The 21,261-nt window shown below is 43.1% G+C and overlaps 1 protein-coding gene across 1 annotated transcript; it reads right to left on the bottom strand.

The window, feature by feature from the left end:
- Positions 1-111: 111 nt before the first annotated feature.
- Positions 112-21,214, bottom strand: CLSTN1 (calsyntenin 1). Its single transcript, XM_039727551.1, has 19 exons — positions 21,157-21,214; positions 20,651-20,773; positions 16,928-16,957; positions 15,375-15,570; positions 13,641-13,849; positions 13,288-13,437; positions 13,004-13,189; positions 11,640-11,888; positions 10,678-10,799; positions 9,764-9,926; positions 8,688-8,738; positions 6,939-7,096; positions 6,167-6,315; positions 5,463-5,689; positions 4,963-5,133; positions 4,236-4,381; positions 3,527-3,662; positions 3,094-3,278; positions 112-2,450 (listed from the first exon to the last, which is right to left on the bottom strand). Exons 1-19 carry the CDS (start codon positions 21,212-21,214, stop codon positions 2,256-2,258), a joined length of 2,904 nt encoding a protein of 967 aa, XP_039583485.1. The 3' UTR covers positions 112-2,255.
- Positions 21,215-21,261: the final 47 nt, after the last annotated feature.

Genomic DNA, 21,261 nt, shown 5'->3' with positions numbered 1-21,261 from the left:
AAGTCCTTCTGTGCTTGAGAGCGATGACCACAAAACTCAGGCAAATTAACACTGTTTATATAACTGGATTCTATTTTGTTTCCCTCAGTAAGAAAAAAAATGCAAACAACCTTTAGAACCAGAAATTTATTGTAGCTTATAGACTTTCCAAACTGACCTGTTACCAATATACACATCTGAAAAGTTATACCCACAGTGGCTACAAACTGCATCAGGACATTACAACCCCTCAGTATTACCATTAAGTCATGATCAGTTTTGGTCTAAAATACAGCAGCTACAGCAACAGTATATGGAAGGATAAGTCTTCTACACATTAACACAGGACAACTGTCAGACATAAGTTAAAAGTTTCCCAGTTTACTTAAAACTAGCAGTTAATTACCACGTAAGTAGTCAAAACCATTTTCCCATTTTAGAAATCTAAAATTTTACATTAAAAAGAAAAAAAAACCAAAAACAAAACCAACCCCAAAAACAGTAAGCTCTGGTGTGGGTTCTTTCCCTCTGCCAGGTCCATCTCTATTTAAAGGCACTCCTCAGCCAGGTTCCCCAGAGCTAACCCCATCACCAGCAGGTGCTCTGGAACTCCAGCTGTACAAACACGTGCTCAGCCCTGATCTTTCCTCCCTCTGGTGCTCAGGACCCCCGTGCCCCTCTCTGGCCCTGCCCTGGGCTCTGCACCACACCAGGAGCCAAGGCTGGTGCATGGCTTACCTTGCTCAGGAGGAAATGCAGTCCCAGGCTCCTGGCACAGGCAGAGCCAGTTACTCTTTAATCCACCTCCACAGAGACCAAGCAGAAATTCATTATTCACGACTCTGCATCAGACCAAATAAAGTTAAACAACCCTGCCTGACATTAAAAACAGCCCCCCCATGTTTGTATCTTCCAGCTACTGCCCTCTGCAATCCCAAAGTGGAACTGGGATCAGAAACAACCCAAATTACATGAATTAACGTGATTCCCAAGGTGTTCTGGTTGGATAATTTATGCTACAGTTTTTCACCAGCAGGAAAACACAATTACTAAGTGTAAACAAAGGCTTAAAACAACAACAATCTGTACAAGGGGCTGCAGGGGAGGAGCAGGAGTGTTCAGTGGTATCAGCTACATCCCAAACCCTCCCACTTCCAAATTAGAAAAAATTAACAACAAAAACCCCCTAAATCCCTATCCCTGTAGACTGGTAGCCCGGGTGCTCAGGTAGCCAGGGCTCAGACTCCCCTACACCCAGAGCTGCCTGCAGTGTGCACAGCCCACACTGGACTCCAGGCACTCTCCCCAGAACTACCAGGAGCCACAGCACACAGATCTGCCCACCATGCATGTAGTGTTATTTCCCCAATAACTTAAAAGCCTTCATGGCAAGCCTTAATTGGAGAAAAAATAAAATTAAAAACAAACTGTAGTGCACAGGGGAGCTGAACCTCTGCAGAGGCTCCTAAAGCCTTTACAACTTCTCACAAGCTTGTCTGTTCCCTCTGCAAAAAAAAAGGAGATGAAAGAAAAGAAGGAGTTCAAGGAGAGTGGGGCATGAGCACACATGGCAGTCAAGGCCAAGACAGAGTTACTGAACATCTACACTAAGAACTGTGCCCGTGCTCCTGCTGCAGTAGGATGAGACTTGGAATAGTTCATGCTGCATGATTTTTCACTTTAGCATGTTTTAAACCCCAATCCCTGTTTTCACTACCACAAATGACATAATTACATAATTCCAATATATTTACAAAATATTAAAAAGTCTTGTTAATCTTCTACATATTAACCTCATTCTGCCACTTTACACATGCACTAATTCGGGGAAAAAAATTAAAAGAAATCAACAGGCTGAAATGAGCAGCTTTACCCTTTGTCAACAAGCAATCTTTGCATCGTTTAGAAAGAGAAAAAGGAACAAAGCCAAGTTTGTTTCACTGAGCAAAAAAAGACAGTTCAGAAATTCATGTGCAATGGCTACAGAGCTGTAGAGTCACTGAGCTGAGATGACATGAAGAAAAAAGTGCAAGGTGGTTCCTCACAGAGCGTAAAAAAAATCCAGTCACTGAGGCATGGCTGAAGGAAGAGGTGCTAACTACAACCCTAAACATCAGGAACTAGCTGACAGAACACAAACACGGCTTGTGTGGGGTCAATCTACTGGCCAGAATGAATTTTTTTGTTTTAAACACCATGAATCCTTGGTACCAATGGAGTGTGTTACAGTGGAGTCTTCTAGAGCGGGAACATAAAGACAAAGGGAGCAGCTAGAATCAATAACTGAGGGTAGAGTCATCCCATTCCAGCTGCTGCTGTCTGTTGACATTCTGTTGGTCCTCCTCCTGCTCTCCCTCTTCCTCCTCACTGCTTTCAGACTCTGCACTAGTGATGTCATCTTCTTCTCCGTCTTCACTTTCTTCTTCCTCCTCCTCCTCCTCCTCTTCACTGCTGTGTTGATCCTCGTAAGTCTGTTCAGACAAAAATGAGCTGTCATTACCATACTGGCCAAGATTCTTTCTGTTCTTTATTCAAGGTATTATATTGAGGGAGAGCTAGTGCAGATTCCTTGCTGGATTTAGAAGTTCAGCAGGAATTAGGCAGAAGCAGAAAAGACAGAGGAAGTAGCACATTGTAAAAGAGTTCTGTGATACTGCTGTCAATGCTGGCACTCTACACAAAGTGGCTCTGAAGGGGATCCAGTACTGCAAATTCTACTGGAAAAGGATCTTACAATAGGACACAGAGCATGAAGGTCACACATCTTTCTTGTTCCCAATTTTCTAAAAATTCATGTCAGCCACAGGAGAAGGCAACATCATAAACACAGATGTTCTGGCAATAAATTCCTGCGAGTTTAGACAAAGGCAGGCTGTGTTCAAGGCACTGTGCACATGATGAACACTGGCCTGTAAAATCCCATTCTCCATCATGAAACTCTAACCCCTGAAAGATCCCAAGCAGCTGCCCCTGGCATTTGACACATTTGTTCTAAATTCCCAGGTACTGTCTGCCCTGTGCTCAGGGCTGGTTCTGCTCTCCCCTCCTCCTGTGGCCAGGGGCAATGCCACGGAAAAGGGCACAGGTGGGAAGGGGCAGCAGTGCCCAGGTTACCTCCATGGGGTTCACAGTGATGGTGAGAGCAGAGTCGTCCCAGTCCATCTCGTTCTCCTTGCCTGTGTCCTGGTCCCTCATGGTTCTCTGGTGCGCGGCACGGATGCGGAACACGCCCAGGATGATCATGAACACCAGGAAGCTGACACACACCACGATCACCACCGTGGCTGTGCTGGGGACAACTGCAGAAAACACACCACGGGTAACTCTTGCACTGTGCCAACAACTCCCCCCCTGCCTGGGGAAATGGCCTTACACAAGTATTTCATGTATATTATTACATTTCATATCTATTACACAAGGGCAGTTTGTCTACAGGCACTTAAAAAGTCAGTAGGAAAGTAAGAACTAGGCCTCATTTCCTTAAATATAATTACATCAATCTGAAAGACAAAAAACCAGCTTAACTTCAATGGCTGAGAATCCTTACCTGAAAAGGGATGAGGGTTTGCCAAGTTGTGCCCAGAGAGATCAACAAAGGAATGATGCACGGGGTGAATGAACTGTGGCTGTGCAGCAATGTGATTGGCATGTTCCACTGGGCTGGCTGTGTGGATAACATTCACCTAGAGACAAACAGAAAGTGTTAAACTCCAGAAATCCAACAGTTTAATTCTGAAGATATAAAAATAAAGAGAAAAAAATTAACATTTTAGTGCTTCTAATGCCACTTTCCACTGTACTTGTATCTATTTGATATAAGCATAGTAAATAATTAACCTGTACCCTGCTGCAGAGTAAATGTAATTTTAGCCTCTCTGTGCTTTAACATAATCCCTTAGTATCAGAAATTTACACATCACAAGCAAAACAACCAAGGGCTCAGCACACCCATCTGTGGCATCCCTGGAGTGACACACAAAGGCCACTCAGCTCTCTGGGTAGCACCACTCTCACTCCATTTGCTAAATTAAAAATCTGTGTTTTCAATGCAACCTTCACACCTCCATTAACCACACTATTTCTTCTACAAACAACTTTATTTCAAGCCGAAACACAGGACTAAACCCACATTTCTACATAAAATACTGCCTGAAATGGCCGCATTTCCTAAGCCTCATTTCCAGGACAGCACCTGAATCAGTAAGTGGTCAGTTGTGCATCAGCTGGGGCAAGGCTGGCCCCGGGCAGGCACCCACCTCCACCTGGAACTCGTTGCTGACGTAGCGGCCGTTGAGCTCGGAGCAGAGCAGCCGGAACCTCCGGTCGAACAGCGACGCCGCGCGCCAGTTCCTGTAGCGGAGCAGGTGCAGAACCTCCTCGTAGTTAGCCATGGTGTCCACCCCTGTGGGACACACACAGCTCAGCAGCTGCTCTGCCAAGGACTGGCACGGCTGCACAGCCCAGACAAATGCTACTCCAGTGCTTCACCTCAGGATTCTTGGGTTTTCAAGGATGCAGAAAGGGTAACACCACTGACACACATGTGGGGCTCCACTGAAATCCTGTGGGTTGGTTTTGTGGTAAAATCCTAAACCCAGTGAGGCTTTGAAAGGATTCTGGGAGTTTTTCTATGGAATACTTTTAACATAACAGAAAAGAATGATGCATGCTCCTAGGCACTGGAGTACCCATGGAAGGACAAGTCTTTTCTGGGGCAAAATCTAACTGGCAGTTCCACAGTGCAGAGGTGACCTGCTATTTGGAACACAGTAAAGAACAGAAGGAAGGTTCTAGAATGCTGTATTTTCTAGAACCACAGCTTCCGACAGAATTGCTGTGCTTGGAATCGTAAAGGTAGTCCAAGCTTGAAATTCTAGAAAAAAATGAACCATTTGGAGTAAGGTGTTACAAACCACCTCTCTAGACCTGCTCCCTTTGTCAGTCCCTTCAGACCCTCCCAAGAGCAGCAGCAGGAACCCCCACCTGTGATTATCATGCCCAGGTTGGAACTGCTCATCTCAATGCCTTTCTGCTGCAATCGTGTCATGTCAATCTCCAGGCTCTCTTGTTCCTGATTTAGTTCCTCTCCCAGCACTGTCACCTCACACATATCCAGGTTGTGCATGATCTCTTCAGATACCAAAGACTCTTGAACTACAAATCACAGAACAGAAACACCAGAACAAATATTAAAATCTAGGCCTGAGGAGAACAAGTATTCACAAAATAATGATTTAAAAAATAAAATACAAAATACAAACAAGGGATGTTTACACAGAACAAGTATTCACAAAATAATGATTTAAAAAATAAAATACAAACAAGGGATGTTTACACGAGGATAACAGCCTGGACCTATCATCGTTTCCAGGTAAGCTCCTGTTAGCCCAGAGGATCTACAGCACTTTTCCCTTGCAGGGCTCTGTGTGAAAAGCCCACAGCCCCTGCAAGGGGAGCCCTGAGCAGGGGCCAGGGGCTGTCACCTGTGGGATCCTCGTCGCCGTCGCCCTCGGGCTGCACCTCGCGGCTGATGGTGCTGATGATGCGCAGCTCCGGGAACAGCGCCACGCCCTCGGCGCTCTCGAACTCCGAGGCAGAGCGCGCAAAGTGGTTGATGCCACTCAGGCTGATCTTTGGTTCTTCTGGCTGCAGGACCATGACATAGCCCTCCACGGAGGGAATGGAGACACAGGCCTCTTCATTGAAACACCTGAGAGACAGGAGCAGGCAAGGTGGTTATTTCAGAGGCTAGCACAATTACACACAGTAATTGCTTTATACATTTTTGAAAAGCTGTCTCAGACCCAAGAGTCTTAGATAAATTCATCAGCTGCCCTGGAAAGTATGGAATAGCCACCAAGGGAGCAATCTCACAATTAATTTTTACTTACAGTTACCATTTGGCCTCATTTCCACATTTTGACTGAGAGCCACAGGTAACCCCTTTAATGAAGCTGTGACACTGGAGACACTCCCAGCACTCTGGCAGTACTTTCCTCCCCATCTTACACACTCCCTACTCCATTCTGAGTCAGAGTGCAGAGCACTGGTACGGAAAACATTCACTGTACTGAAATGTGGGATGGCCACACAGCCCAGGACTCCTGTGTCTCTCACAAGTGAGGTCCATGAACACCAGGCTCCAGCAGCCCTGCACAGGGATGCTCCAGCTCACACCAGGACATACTTGACAGTGCTGGTGATCTTCAGCCTCCGAATGCCAGGAGTTGGGAACTGGCGGGAGTTCAGGTAGGAAATGTGCTGCATGGCCTTGTCAACCCTGTCAATGTCATCCCCCTCGATGGTCAGCGTGGACTGGCTCGGGTTCATGTGGACCTGAAAACAAGGCAGAAAACCATAAGAGAACACCCAGCTGAGTGACATGATCTGGCAATTCAAACTGGAGTTCAGCACTGGTAAATGCAGGAGAATTGCAGCCATATTCAAAGCAACAGGGTCATTATTTCCCAGCCTTGTGCACACACTCTGAGCTCCCTACTCACTGCCTTACCCCAGTGCAATGTATTTGTGTTTCAATCTTTAAGAAATAATCTAACACATATCACAGTTCTGGCTCTAGTAATACAGAAGAGAGACAGTTAACATATAAGAGAAATTTAGCTCTGTTCACACAACCCTGCTACTGAAAAAGCCACATAATCTCATTTTATGAAGCTGCTTGTTAAAGATCTCTTTTTAGAAAATCTGCACAGCTGATAAAACACAGGCCTACAAATAAGCAGTTTCTCTTCAAGACTTAAAAGACAGCAAAGTAACTTTCGGTTCTAAGATCAGGTTTATACAAGAAAAATTTCCTAGTTTTATGTAATATTAATGCAGAATGCAACAAGAGATGAGCTTGTTATATCTGGGGCACCCTGTTAATGCTGCCAGTAAAACTTGTAACTCTGATCAGGGAAGGAATATCCACATTGCCCTCTGTTTATATGCAAATTTACCTTCACACCTTTGCCAACACCATCAGCCATCTGCAAATCCAGCCCCTCTTTGCAGGTGTAGAGGCAATCAATCACCTTCTTGTTCTCCAGTTTACCAGAACGGATCATCAGCCCTGCCAGATTGCCTCGGAAAAACTGAGCCATGCGCAGTTCGCCACCTTCAAAACACCAGGGAGCAAAAATCTTTACTTGTCACGATTCTTTCTGCTTTCTCTTTAGTAAAACAAGTATGCCAGCTGATACACACAGTATTTTACACATGCGGGTTAGTTTTCATCCATTCTGGGTGTTAACCTTGTGATTATGGTCAGGCATAAAGAAAGAATTGAACAGTTCACCATGCACGTGGCCTTCAGACAGCTGTGGCCACCTTGAACTGCCTGTTCCATGACAAACATCTCAAAAGAAGCCCCATACAGCGAGGTGGTGCTCAGAAATCAAACACAATGGGATGAGCCATGAAACCTGACTCTTCTGAGGTAACACCTCCTCCTACTCAGGACACAGGGCAGCATCCCTGCAGTGTGAGGGATCTCCACCTAAACCAGCACTGCAGGTTCTCCCTACACTGCAAGGGGAGAAAGGAGCTTTGCAAAGTCACTCAGCTCCTTCTGAGAGAGCTGTCCAAGAGTTACCTGCCCCTCTAAAGGTCCATCTTCTCTGCAGATTCCAGTGAGCAGTTTAAACCCAGGTAACTCAGCTGAGCTAAGTCTGATAAGGGCAACCTAACAAGCCCTTTATTCCTCAGTGGTTTTGAAGGTGATGTCACAATCATCAGTTAGTCCATCTTGCTAAATCCTGAGCAACCTGATTTTAGAAAGATGTCTAAGCTTGTTTTAGAAATAATACATGATAAAAGATTCTTGGTATAACTCAAATATTCAGTGGTGAAATGCCCTGTTACAAATTATACTATTTTCATATAGCTTCAGCTTCTGGAGCCCCTGGATGCTGCTCCCTCCTTGCCAAATCAAAATGTGATGCACAGCTAGAAACCTCTTGCCAGTTACATCCAGACTATTCCAGCAATTCTTAATCTTTACAGGAAGGGTTGAATTCACTTTTTAAAATATACAGATTTTAAGTAGCCTACCTCAAGACACAAAACCCATTAAACTATCACTAAAATATGTCATGAGGAAATAACCCTGTAGTAACTCTGAAATACCTGCTAGTCCATTCACAATTAGAATTTTATATAAATATCTGACCAAGTGAGTACCCCCTGTAAATTACAGGTCTGTCTTTATGAGCAGCCTGATCTAAATATGAACTCAGTCTTGCTCTGAGAGGGGAGCAAAGGTACCTGAGTTCCAGAGGTCCTGCCCAAGGTACTGAATAAATTCTATAATAAAGACACATACCTACATGCATAAATACATACATTTATATAGGATGATATGTGTTTATGCTTTAACAAAACTGGATGAAAGAGATTATAGCTGATATTTCACAACAGCAACTTTTTTCACCACTTCACTGCAATCACAACCATTGCAGATTTGTACATGGAAGTACATTTGGATGCAACCAAAAAAATACCCAAATCAAACAAAAAAACCCAAAACCAAGCAGAAGTCAGCTGATGATGCCCTGCAAATAGAAGCACAATGAAGACACAAGCCTAGGAGAGGATTATGTGAAGGTCAATGGCCCGAATGCAATGCCTGCATTTCATGCTGTGTGCGAGATGAAGCAATGTCTTGGCTTAAAAATGAAATAAAACAGTAGGGAAAAAACTCCAGCAACCTGCAGAGGTCTCGGGCACAGTTTCATTGTCATTTTCACTTCCTGTATATTCTGTAGAAAAGCAAGACAAAGAATAGACAATAGGGAAAGGACCAAGAAGTTACAATTTGGCAAATCTCAAATCCCAGAAAATACAAAGCAGCACATCCCCCAAAGCGTGCTTATATTGGACCCAGCTCCTCAAGGATTATGAGTTCTTGGAAACACCAAGAGCTGCAGTGCAGGGGAAGACACATCACTGTGCTGTTACAAGGAAACCTCACACAAACCACCTTTAGTAAGACAACACAAGCCTAACAACTGGCTCCATTTGAGGGGAAATTAATGTGAGATCCAGACTAATACAGTACATCACCAGGTATTGTAAGCTGATCAAAAGAAGCCATTATCAACACAGATTCCTTAATCAATAATAGAATCACATTTATTGAGCAGTCAATTATCAAATGGAAGCACTAAAAATGAAAATTGGCTTTTAACTTTTTAAAATAAATGTTAAAAGAAATTCTTCAGAAGGATAAAATCTTTTTCTCCTTGGAGAAGAGCTGTATATATAACTTAGAGCAGCCTAAATGGAGCAGACAATAAAGCAGATGTCTATTTTTGTAAGCAGAAATGGTAAAATACCCAAGAGACAGCACTGCTGTGTTGCTCTGCAGAGCTGTCTGCTGGACAGGTTTCCATTGATGAGAACACTTTTCCTACAAGATGCTTTTCAACCTACTTGAAATGAGGTGTTCTGCTTGGTAATCTGAAGTATATGAGGTACTGTTAGAACTGCTATTAAAAATAAGCTAAGAGTATTCCCCATGGCCACCACAAAAATCATGTTGATGGAATACAGGCTGGTGAGCAGCCTTGTATTTCACACACCTGTGGCCAACGAGAAAACAACCAAACACTCCTAGAAAAAATGACTCAGAGGAAATATGTGATACCAGCTTGGAGCAAAACCCATCTGCAAGAGGCAAAACAAGTTACATTCATGCACTGAAAGAGCTGCTGGGTACTTCTAGATAACCACAGAGGTTTCGTTAAAGAAGTTAATTAAAGTATTAACAACTGTCAATATTTACCTTGCCAGCATGCTCCAACCACCAGCTGTGTTTCTATCTTGGAAGGGTGCAGTGGGTAGTCCTCAGTGACTGGGAAAGGATCGTAGGAAACCCCATCCACGTACAGAGACACCGCGGGAAACTCAACGTTGACAACGTAGTGGTGCCACTCTTTGTCACACACCTGAGCACACAGAGTTTTAAACATTCTTTTTTTTTCCCCATTACAGTTCAGTAACTGATCTGGTGCCATGTTTTACATAAGCATACATGCAGATGTACCAACGACCTACAACACAAGCCTGTACAGACACAGATGATCTTTCACACACATGGCACACATCTGAAAAGCAAACTGACTGCCAAACATTAATAAAAAGTTTCTTTATTCTGCTGCCAATACAGGAAGCTGCATGTACTTCCTTTCCTTTAATTTTTATATTAAATAACAGTATATTTCAATCTAAAAATACATATCTACATGCATGTACATCCTGAAGTACTGTTAAAAGACAATCTTACATGACAAAGGACAGGTATTTGCTGAGAGAAACTGTTAAAAAACCACGACTATTTATCACAGGTCTCAGGGGGCTGAAAAAATGTCACATGCTCAGAAGTACTTGAATGCCATAATCAACCTGGAATAAATACCTCCTGTTTTCTCATGCACTCCACCTCAGAGTGCATTTAGTGAAGACAACTAAAGAGACAACAGTCTCACAGCTGTAAGACCGATGCTGTATTTTCTACTTTATATTCAAGATGAAAAGCTGAAGCTGAGCATGCCACCTGATCACAAGTAAAGCAAGCACTGCTGGGCTCTGCAGAACAGGAGTTGCAGTGGCAGGAAGGATTTATTACTAAGCACAGTGCCAGGGCCGTTAGCCCTCGTGGCTGGCACTGGCACTTTGGCAGCCAGCCCCCAGGCTCACCTGGTTGAGCTTCCAGTGGAACTCGGCGGGCTGGAAGGAGGCTCCCGGGGAGGGCTCCTGGCGGAACAGGAAGACCAGGCGGCAGTTGTGCACGTAGAGCGCGAAGTGGTGCCGGCTCATATCTGCGGTCAAGGACAGCGTCACCTCCTGCACCCCACCCACCAAACAGCCTGCTCTGCAATTCCACTCCCAAACACCACAGCCACTGTGGCAGTGATCGATGCAGAAGGAAATCAGGCAGGGCAAGAGGAATGTAAAATATCTGCAGCAGTAGTGAGGGCAAACACTCGTGAAGAACCCGTGAGGCTGCAGAACAGACAGGGAAGTCTCTATCCAAACCCAACCTAAAGCAAGGCACAGCACTGAACAGCCAGAGATAAACCTGTCAGCAGGAGAAAAAGAGCTCTACTTGCAAACAGAAGAGCTTTTTTGGATACAAATGGCAATTATGGAAATAGGGTTATCACATTTCCTTCTTATTAATGGCATTTTCCAAATTATTGTTTCTGTGTCATAAACAGAGAGTGAAATTATATACAGAATTAAAAAAAATCATCCCTGGAGAAAGAGAAATTAAATCCTCCTAAGGAAAATAAAGATACAGCAGCAAATGCTGTCACTAGACCTGATATGTGTGTCTTAATGTTTTTAGGCAGCATCAAGAACAAGGCTATCTTTGGAGATGCAAACTCAAGGCTGCAGTGCCAGAATAAGTAATCTACCACAGTAAAAGAAGTGCATAATGTAAACTGAAATAGAATTAGAAAAATAAGTCTGCCCAATCTAAAGCTACATAATCTAAGGCTGAGCCTAAACATAAGCACAACAGTGATTTTTAAAGTCAACTTCATATAAATTCCAAGAAAATCTTAAGGCAGAGAAAACACTGTCACGTGTGCTGCCAGAGCACATAAAAAACCAACCAACCAAAAAGACTGTTTATAATTGAAGTATTGACAAACCTGTCTTGTCTGAATTGCACAGAATTGTCTCTTTCTCCTTGGTTCCAGGCCCGTGCCTCATCCACACTGAAATCATGAAGGGCTCTTTCAGATTGACTGTGACAACACCATCTGGAACCTTCACAGCCTGCGTGCCATTGAACTCGAAGACCTGGTCGCTGTCGTGGCCATTATCCGTGGGCAGCCCCACAGTCCAGTTAGCAGCACTGCTTGGAGGGGGGAGCAGCTCAGCTGTGCCAGACGCAGCACCTACAACACAAATGCTCAAATGAAAACACAAATTTAAAAGACCACCACTGGTTTCAAATTCAACTGTTTATCTCAGCACTAATTTCTCAGCACCAACTGTCAGGATTATGCACTACCATCACCCAATTCTCCTTTTACACAGTGTGGCACTAATTACAGGCATCTAATACCATGGTAACTTCCACAAATTTCACTTCTGGGTAGACAACTAATCTCATAATAAGCAAAACATTTCAACCTCCACAGCTATAGAATGCGATTTTGCCTCCATCTCAGGAACCCTTTCATTAATGCCCTTGTCCCTCAGCCCCAGGAGCACGATGCCTTTGTCTGGACACTGCACTCAGCTGTGAGACCAGAAGGGGTCCAGCTGAAGAGTGCACAAGCACCCCCTCCCAGCTCACTGCCTGCTGACAGCACAGGCAGCAGCAGGTACCCTGAACGTCACACTGACCTCAATCAGGGAAGAGCTCAGCAATTGCCTGGGTCTCTGGGGTTACATGCTACTCAGACTTTCAATTACTTTCAACGGCGGTTGAAGACATAAATTGTGAGTGATAATTTATCCTGTAATCTCAATTCTTCCATATGGCTACAAAGGATTCACTGACTTTTTGTAAGACCTTTAACTGCAGCATAAGTGGATGCCAAGGGCATTTATTCCTAGGGCAAGCATGGTACAAATATAACTGATCCAAGTTAACTGGTTTTGTTTTTTTTTTTCAAACCACTCTTTTTTTGTTTTCTCTAGTTTTGCATCATGTATTTATCAGATTGCAGCCATTACATCCACCATGCTCAGAAAAACTGAGGATTTAAGAGCTATACCTTTCCATACAAATTCTTCCAGCTCTTGAACACAAATCTCATGCAAGGGACATTATTAGTCTATGTAAGACAGCAGAGAGGCAGAAGAAAGAGATTCTTTACCACATTTGAGAATTATTGTAGAAGTCACCTTCAGGCAATTTCATGCCTTTTGCTACCAGTGGGGAAATGAGTTGAAGGAAACTATGTGCAAATGAAGACCAGATTGATTTCTGGTCTAACCTAAAATTCAAAGTAAAACTAGTAAGCAAGAGAGAGCACTTTTATTTTAACAAAAGCCTTCTTACCACAGAGCCTGTGGATGGATTTCTCAGAGTAGGTGTCTCTATCACAGCCTTTACCAATATGGTTGGTTTCTAGTTCCACCGTTGCTTCAACTGAGGTTATTGGCTCATCACATGTCTCCAAATGCATCCCAGGGAACAGAGCCAAGGAACCAGTGCCAGGCTCATATTCTATTCTTTTGCTCCAACCTGAATAGTTATCCAAAGAAACAATATTAAAGATCTCTCGTGTTTAACTGAAGGTACCAGCAAATGCCAAAAGCAGAGAGGAAAGACAGCAAACTAACCTTGCCAGCCAGGCTTGCACGTAGGCTTAATGCTAATTTTAACCAACACATCCTCAGCAGCTCTCTTCTTCCCACAGTCATAGGCTGTTACTGTCAGTTTATACTGGTGTTCTTTACCGTAGCTTAACTTTTCTGTGTTTTTTATATAACCTGACACAGAAAAAAAGGCAATTGTCAGACATCAAGACAATTCTTCAGGGTCACTACTGCATAAATTGCAGCCAGGTACCATCTATGTACTTCATACAGACTTGAACAAACTCATGTGCAAGGGAATCAGCCTGCACTGACTTTGCAGGGGCAGCCTGCAGGCCCCTGCCCTGTGGGTGGCCAGGGCCAGCTCCGTGTCTCACCGTCCTTGTCGATGGCAAAGGGCACGTCCGGAGTGACGATCTCGTAGCTGCAGATCTGGCTGAACTGGGGGGAGCAGTCTGCATCCACGGCCTCCACCCTGAGGACGTTGTCGTACCTCTTGCCCTCGATGACCGTGGCCTTGTAGGACTTCTCCTTGAACACGGGCGCGTACTCGTTCACGTCGTTCACCTGGATGTGGACGGTGGCCCTGCAACGACACGCGCGGCTCCAGGGACTGCACGCCCTGCTCCTGCCACACTGCACGCCCTGCTCCTGCCACACTGCACGCCCTGCTCCTGCCACACTGCACGCCCTGCTCCTGCCACACTGCACACAGCAGCTCCCCCTCTGCCACCAGGGCCACTGCAGCCTTCCCACCTGGCAGCTCTGACCCTGCACTGCTCCTGGGCAATGGGCTCCCTCCAAGCAGCCTGGACCATAGAACACACCACTGCAATGAAGGTAAATGGCATTTATACTACCACAGAATAGCTGCTGCAAGAATTACACAGATAGGTCTGACCAAGGAATAAGAAAGGAAAACCTGTGTTGAAGGTCTGTTTCCTAGGTACGTTAAACAAGGAAAAATCTGCATTTTACATCTGCCTCTTTTTCTTCCAGTCCACTTACTTCCATGAATGTGGAGGTTTGGGGTTTGATTAATAGGAATATTTGTACCCGGTTCTGAATGACTGTCACTTTTCTCCTGCTCAAAGAAATGCTTTTAGGGTATTAGAGACCCTACCAAATCAGCTTCTTTTTCACATGAAGCCATCCTTCAGCATTCCAGCTCTCAGAAAAAAAGCAACCACTGACTAATAAACCAAACAACCTCAACTACCCTAACCAGGAAAGCAGTGGCTGTTTCTCCAGTGTATTGCTATACAACTCAGTTTTGTTTACTACCACTGGTTATTTGCAAATAAAAGTCAAATCCTTGTATAGTTATAAACAGCAAGGTTTTGTTTGTCACCAAGCCGACCTCTGCTACTCAATTCCTCATCTTATTTATGCCCCTCTCTGCTTCACACAACTGCTCATCTCCCACATGCTCTGCAGATGTTCACACCAGAGTGTCAAGCAGTTATTCTCAAGTAGGTTTTCTAGAGACTATTTTATATTGTGGTTTTTGCTTAGATAAAGATAAGCTAAAGGCTGCTTTGTTCCCATTCTTTAATGAAGGCAGAGATGAGCCCCATGCTATTGATCTTGGGTTCTCTGGTGGGGCTGTCTGGAAATGATCGAAACATGAATGCTTTGGCATTTTTTTAAGCTTAATCGACTGACTTCTTGAAACAGTTTTTTGGATTTAGAAACTGAATTCCAAAAGAATGTCCAGGCCTGGTACCCTGTTGCAAACTCTACCTATTCAAGACAGATTTTAAGTGTATCAGCAGCTTCCCTGCTTCTATCCCCACCTGGCTTTCTACTGTAAATCCAGAGACACCAAGGGATAAAGCAGTACCACATAAGATACAAAAGAAGGGTGTCCAAGCAGCCCATGTCCATTTTGCTGCTATTTTTATCACTATTACTGCCCTGCTTGAGCAGGGAGGTTGGACCAGATGAGCCAGTGTGGTCCTTTCCAAGCTGACCCTTTCTGTGGCTCCATGAAAAGCCTTCCAGGATGAACACTTGGTTCACATTTACTCTCAATACACAGACCATCAATCACCACACACAGAGACCCCTTGGAGCCCAACTTCCCCTCGGCCCACCCCAGACTGACTTACTTGTGGGATTTTTTTGCATTTGCTCCATCTGGTCCCCTGCCACAGTCGTAGGCCTGGATGGTGAACGTGTAGTCCTTCTGCAGCTCACAGTCGAGCTTTTCCTTCGAGCGTATTATTCCCTCACCAGTGGATTTATCCACCACCACTGCTTCAAAGGGAACATTCTGCCCGTGGATTTTAAATCCACAAATCTCACCTACAGAGTTAAAGTAAAGATAGGTTAGAACTGGTCAACACGATGATGCATTTTTAAAATAAATGACCAAATATTTTGCAGCCAGGGGTTTGTGAGGGTCTGTGGACAAAGCAAGAGCATTGTGCTTTAAAATGGGTGAATTCTGGGAACTTTAGTAAAAAGAAGCAAACGTCTGCCTTCCAAGCAACTTGTTTACTTTGCATCCATTCATGCAGGAGTACAAAAGAGAAAAAGAGAAATGTAGACAGGCATTTCACAGGAGTACTTGAGACAGCTCTAGGGCAAGAGTAGATCTTATGTGAGCATACAGCCAAGGCCACTGGCAATACCTTCTATGCCAAGCTACTGGCAATAGCTGGGCAGGTGGTTTACTTTGACCAGAGCAAGAGGTTAAAATGCACAGTTACAAGTCAAGGGATGAAAAGGCTTCGAGTACAGGTTCAGCACCATAATTACAGAAATTCTGTCAACAGATCAAAGGACAAAGTCTTCCTGTGCAATGTACCTGGCTAAAATCAGGGAATCAAAACAAACTACTGAATGAGAAAGGTAGAAATACCAACTTCTCAGGCATCCATTTCAACAGCTATCTACTAACACAGGCCAAATGTTATTCAAGGAGGCTCTCAGGAAATGTTTTAGAAGGCTTTCCTTCTAGTCAAACTCTTCACCCTACAACCTTGGAAGAGAAGTCCCCAGCACATCATTTTTAACACATCACGACTCTGGCTGGCACAGCTGGGTGAGCCCAGCACACTACAAAAGCCACTCAATAAACTCTTTGACCACCTACTCTCTGCTTTTACCTTTGCAACTTGTTGTATTTTGCTGGGGATTTTCTTACACCAACAAACCCCACTATTTTGCTATTAGAGTTGCAGTGGTTTCTTAGTAGCAACAACACACTCCTAATGAAAACATGTCTACAGGTATTCAAAAAGGGGGTGATTCATGTTTTAAACCACTGAAGTCAGTCCTGAAGGGTGTGCACTGCAGGAAGGTGCTGTAATGCTTCAGCACTTCAACATCACAAAGCATGTGGAAACTTGAGCTGTCCCAAAGAAGTGATCTACAAGTGAAAATATCAGAAAATGCTAATTTTCCCCAAACAACTTCTTCAGTGTCCACACAATAACCCCAAATGGTTCAAATGGATGTCTGATTTACAGATATTTCTAACCAAGGGTTTGGTTACATAACACTTTTTATCAATATATTTTAAAATAGAAAAAAACTGGGAGAATAAATGGGACAAAAGAGCATGACAGGATCTTCTGTTTCAGTGCTGATTCCCCATTTCATAACCAAAGTTAGTAGGTTAATATTCATAAAAGGGATAGAAAGAACCCTTTATCACCTTCTTTGGTGACTGTCACCTCAAAACTCTCTAAAGGGAAAAAAGACAAACCCATGTCAGTAAAGGAAAGGTTGAATGGGAGCAAATAAGGAAAAGGCAAAGATGCACACATTACACAGAAAAGCTTTGGAAAAACTGTATTTTAAAATTCCAGCGGTGATTTGCTGTAACTGTTACAATTTTAGACTTTTAGTTATGGTAAATATGATTTAATCCTTTAATTCCAGGTTTTCATTTGGAGAACTTTGAAATATTCCATACGATCAACACTTTGTTTTCTTTTTTTTAATAGTACCAACTGCTAAACAAGATATTTTCAAAACTGCATGTTGATGAATAACTGCCTATAAAGTAGAATTTATCTGAATTTATTTACATTATTCTGTATAAAGTATTGCCATAATTCATGACTAAAAAATATACACATTAAACTGTAATCCTGATGAACACAAGTTTTAATTTAAGGAATGTGGAGGGGAGCTATCTGTTTTTCCTAGCAGGATAGCATCAAATTTGACACAAAAATGAATGAAACGCTATTGGCAACAAAATTTCCTCTCAGGTTTGCTACGAGCTAAGCAAGTGAGCCACAGATGGGACACGAGCAAAATCTGTTTGCTTACAGTGCCATCTCCTACAGGACACTTCTTTTCCAAGAATCCCCCTCCCACCTTGCCCGTGGCAGCTGGGGGCATCAGCACTGCCCCAGTCCCCCCCCAACAGGGAGAGGGACCCCAGGGCTTGATGGATTTGGGGCATTGTTTAAAAGAATCTACAGAGATTCTGCGAGATCCTTTTCAAAGCTCTCCACGTATCCGTGCTTCAAATTAAAAATTCCTAACCCCCACAAAATATTACTTGCATCCCAGAATAGCAAGAGGGAAATAAAGGACTGTGGCTGAGAAGTGGTTTTCTCTAGGGGTGGGGGAAGAGGGACAGAAGCCCTGCTACAGGCACATCAAAAAACCAAGGCAAACACTTCAAACATCTGCCCCAAGAGCCACTGCACGTTCAGCTGTGTGAAGGCATCCAGATACAGCAGAGTCTGTTTCAAATGTAACAGAAATTCAGCTCCTTCATGCACAGTAAAGGGGAAATCCCTGCTTGAGAGCTTCAGCCATCAGACTGGTTTTAGGCACAAACAATAAACATACAATAAAAAAATATAACTGTCCTTTATTTCATTTTTTTTTTCTTTTTTTCAGCAAAACCACTTAGGATCAAATCCCAACATGATTCAATTTGTAATGTAGAAAAGAGGAACAAGAATGGTCACTGTCTTCTCAAGCAGATCTGTAGCAGTGATGGTGCAGAAGACTGATTCCATCCTGTCCCCATGTGCCAGGCAGCTTGACAAGGCAAGCTGGCACGACTATATCCACCCTGTTTCCAGAAGTGTGTCATTTCACATTTAAAACCATACAAATAACCCAAGAAATACACATCTACATAACCCCATTTATTTTTACACACCTGAATTTTAGGCTCCTACCCACAGCACAGAGTGAGCAGAGCAATAAATAGCAATAAATGTTACTTTTACTTGCCCCACAGCTCAGGTACTCCAAAGCATCTAAATGAACTCGTTTCGAGATGTTTCGACATGCTCCAAATTGAAATAAAGCAAAAAAGCTCTACTTAAAGTATTTTAAATCTGCAGACAGTTCAGAAGTTTCCCAGCTCAGCTAGAGGGCACAATTAATTAAAATATCCAGCCTTTTGAAGCATGAATAAATTTGATTTATAAGCAGGAGCAGAGCAGCAAGGGCTGCAGCAGGCAGTTAATCCTGGCAGGGCTTTGTTTGCTGTGAAAGCACACCCCTGGCCCCGTGGGCTGCTCACACAGAAGCCCCAGAGGTGCTGGGCACCAGCAGTGTCTGTGCCAGGACGTGAGCACAGCCCCAGAGGGCTGGCACAGGCAGCACTCACCCACCCAGGCTCCTCAGGGACAGGCTGCAGCACTGCTGCAGTTAATGGCCACAAACACTTCCACTGAGCCCACAGCACAGTCCTTCAGCATTTGTGCCATCCAAACCCAACAGTCTTTAAAATATCCACATGCCATACTGTAAACTTAATTTCTTTAAATCCATTGGTCTGCTCCTGCTGTTTAAGGAATGTCCATTTTTAAAAGCCAAAATATATTGTTTATACAAATATATCCTATTTCTACAATTTCCAGTTGATAAAAATGTTCATTTAATGAAAGCAGGTTTATACAATTTAGATCAACCCAATGGGGAAAGTCTCATTTAAGGAATGCTTTGACATTGGATTTTCTTCTGCAAACACAACAGAATATCTGAAAATACTGTGACAGTACCTTCTTGAGAACATTCCTATCCAAGAGGAATAAAACTGCCATTTTCAGAATCTATTCAATGCTACTGAACTACCAGCACCTACATTTAAAGCACTTAAGGACTGCAAGAGGTGATTCACATTCTCCTCACCCCTGAGAACTCGTCAGGCTTCCCATTCCTCTTCTTAATTAACAGATTTTGTGTATCCCAACACAAGCTTCTTCCTTTGGCAACGGAAGGTTTTGTTTCCAGTTATGAGAGTAGAAGAGCCTCTGCCATATGTACCCAATACACGAGGAAGTTTGAATTTCAGAGGTTTAGCATTATCTCTCAACTTCTGAACAGCAAATTTACCATTACCTTCAACTTCACTGGAGATAATTACAGCCTCATGATAATGCAACAAAACTGTTACTTTAAGCAGTACCTCAAGGAAATGGTGACCAAACTGCCATAAAACTGCAGCACTCAATGCAGTCAGCTGCTGAAGATTTCAAATTGCTCTTAATTTAATTTAATCACTCTCCTATCTCTTCCTCCATGAAGCCAGACTAAGCAATGCTCCCAAAAATGGCTCATGTCACATCCAATAGGTACTTCACCAGGATTCTTAACTCTCAAATTTTGCTTCACCAAATAAACTTCTCCAAATATCCAAATGAAGCTTGTGTTATCCACTGCAAGTAATTTAAATACCTGCCAGTGGTATTCTTCAAACACATCTTTCTAACACTGTCAAATTCAAAAAAGGACTTTCCATACTACTGCATCCAATTAATGAATACAGTACTCCTAAACAAATTTTTTCAGAAAAAGATCTACTGCAGAAGTTTATAAGAAAATTGTCAGTCCTATGTTCACAGTGAAGAATTAGCCCACACTTGGCAAATATCTTGTGTATCATTCTCTATATGTTTTGCTAGAGGAGAAAAAGCCTTTTCTTCAGCCAGAGGAAGTTGCTCAGTTTTTAAAATACCCTAGACTGTTAAGCAAATTTATCACAGACATGCAATCCTAATTCTACTAATTAGTATTTTCACTTTATTAAGACACAAATAATGCTAAGGAAACCAAAACTCTCTTCAGAATAGTAAGAAAATCATTATTTCAGAACTCCCACGTTGAATGCTGTGAAATGTGGAATCAAGAGGATTGAGGCAAAGGATAGACACTACAAAAACAAAAATAAACCACCAGAAAAATTACCATGTACACATGAAATTGAAAGAAGCAAAGTACTTTCTGGTTTGGATACAGCTGCAAACCTGAAATAAAACACTGGTCCATGCACACACATTTCCTAGGACCTAAAAGCTTTGAAATGTTATGCTGCTGTTAGGGAAAACACACTAACACAGAGCACCTGCCCCCAGGAAAGCACTTGCACATCTTCAAACAGAAATGCAGATGAATTCTTTACCTGCAAAACGCAGAGGTGCATCTTTGTCCAGGGCTATTAGAGGGGGATCCAAGAGCACCGTGTTGTCATTTTCTGTAACTATGCCATGATAGGTTGTTTCAATCCATGGCTTATGCTTGTTAACTGAAAGGGAAACAAAATACAAAGTCAAAACATTTGAAATTGACAGTATCTTTAAAAAAAGCTTTAGTATTAATTTCCATATTTTCCTCTTTTGTAATTCTGAATCAAGGTTTTAATAAACTAAAAGATTTGAGACAAAATCCTGGCTAAGTATGTTCAGAAAATTTGAGTGTCCCTGTAGGCTTTTCAAAAGTAACTCAGAGAATTTAAATTAGTTTCTAACTACGCTGGGATTTAAGATGCCCCTGAAGTGCAATTCCAAACCTGCTAACAGTGATGGGGAGTGCTGCCATCAGTGCCAAGTGTGACAGCAGCAAACCTCAGTCAGCACCACACCAGGGCACACGAAACACCAGGGATTGCTCACACTCTGCTTCCCCCACCATGGAAAACCTGGGACACAGCTGCTGGAGTGCTCTCCAGAACAGGAACTGTTCTCATGTCAGCTTCTTGTCCTGCATAGGGGGTTTCACTATCATTAAAAAAAC

Source organism: Passer montanus, unplaced genomic scaffold, assembly GCF_014805655.1.
Source record: "Passer montanus isolate IOZ18808 unplaced genomic scaffold, ASM1480565v1 scaffold62, whole genome shotgun sequence".
NCBI classification, from domain to species: domain Eukaryota; kingdom Metazoa; phylum Chordata; class Aves; order Passeriformes; family Passeridae; genus Passer; species Passer montanus.
This window is presented reverse-complemented; position numbering and strand designations above follow the sequence as displayed.

What these genes read in the sequence shown, in the direction of transcription:
- CLSTN1 (XM_039727551.1), bottom strand. Translation starts at nt 21,214, where the DNA reads ATGAGAACAGTTCCTGTTCTGGAGAGCACTCCAGCAGCTGTGTCCCAG. An exon ending in GTGTTGGCAAAGGTGTGAAG is followed by an intron (nt 6,316 to 6,938) that starts GTAAATTTGCAT and finishes CCTTGTTTTCAG; the next exon opens with GTCCACATGAACCCGAGCCA. An exon ending in AAACCCTCATCCCTTTTCAG is followed by an intron (nt 3,279 to 3,526) that starts GTAAGGATTCTC and finishes TGTTTTCTGCAG; the next exon opens with TTGTCCCCAGCACAGCCACG.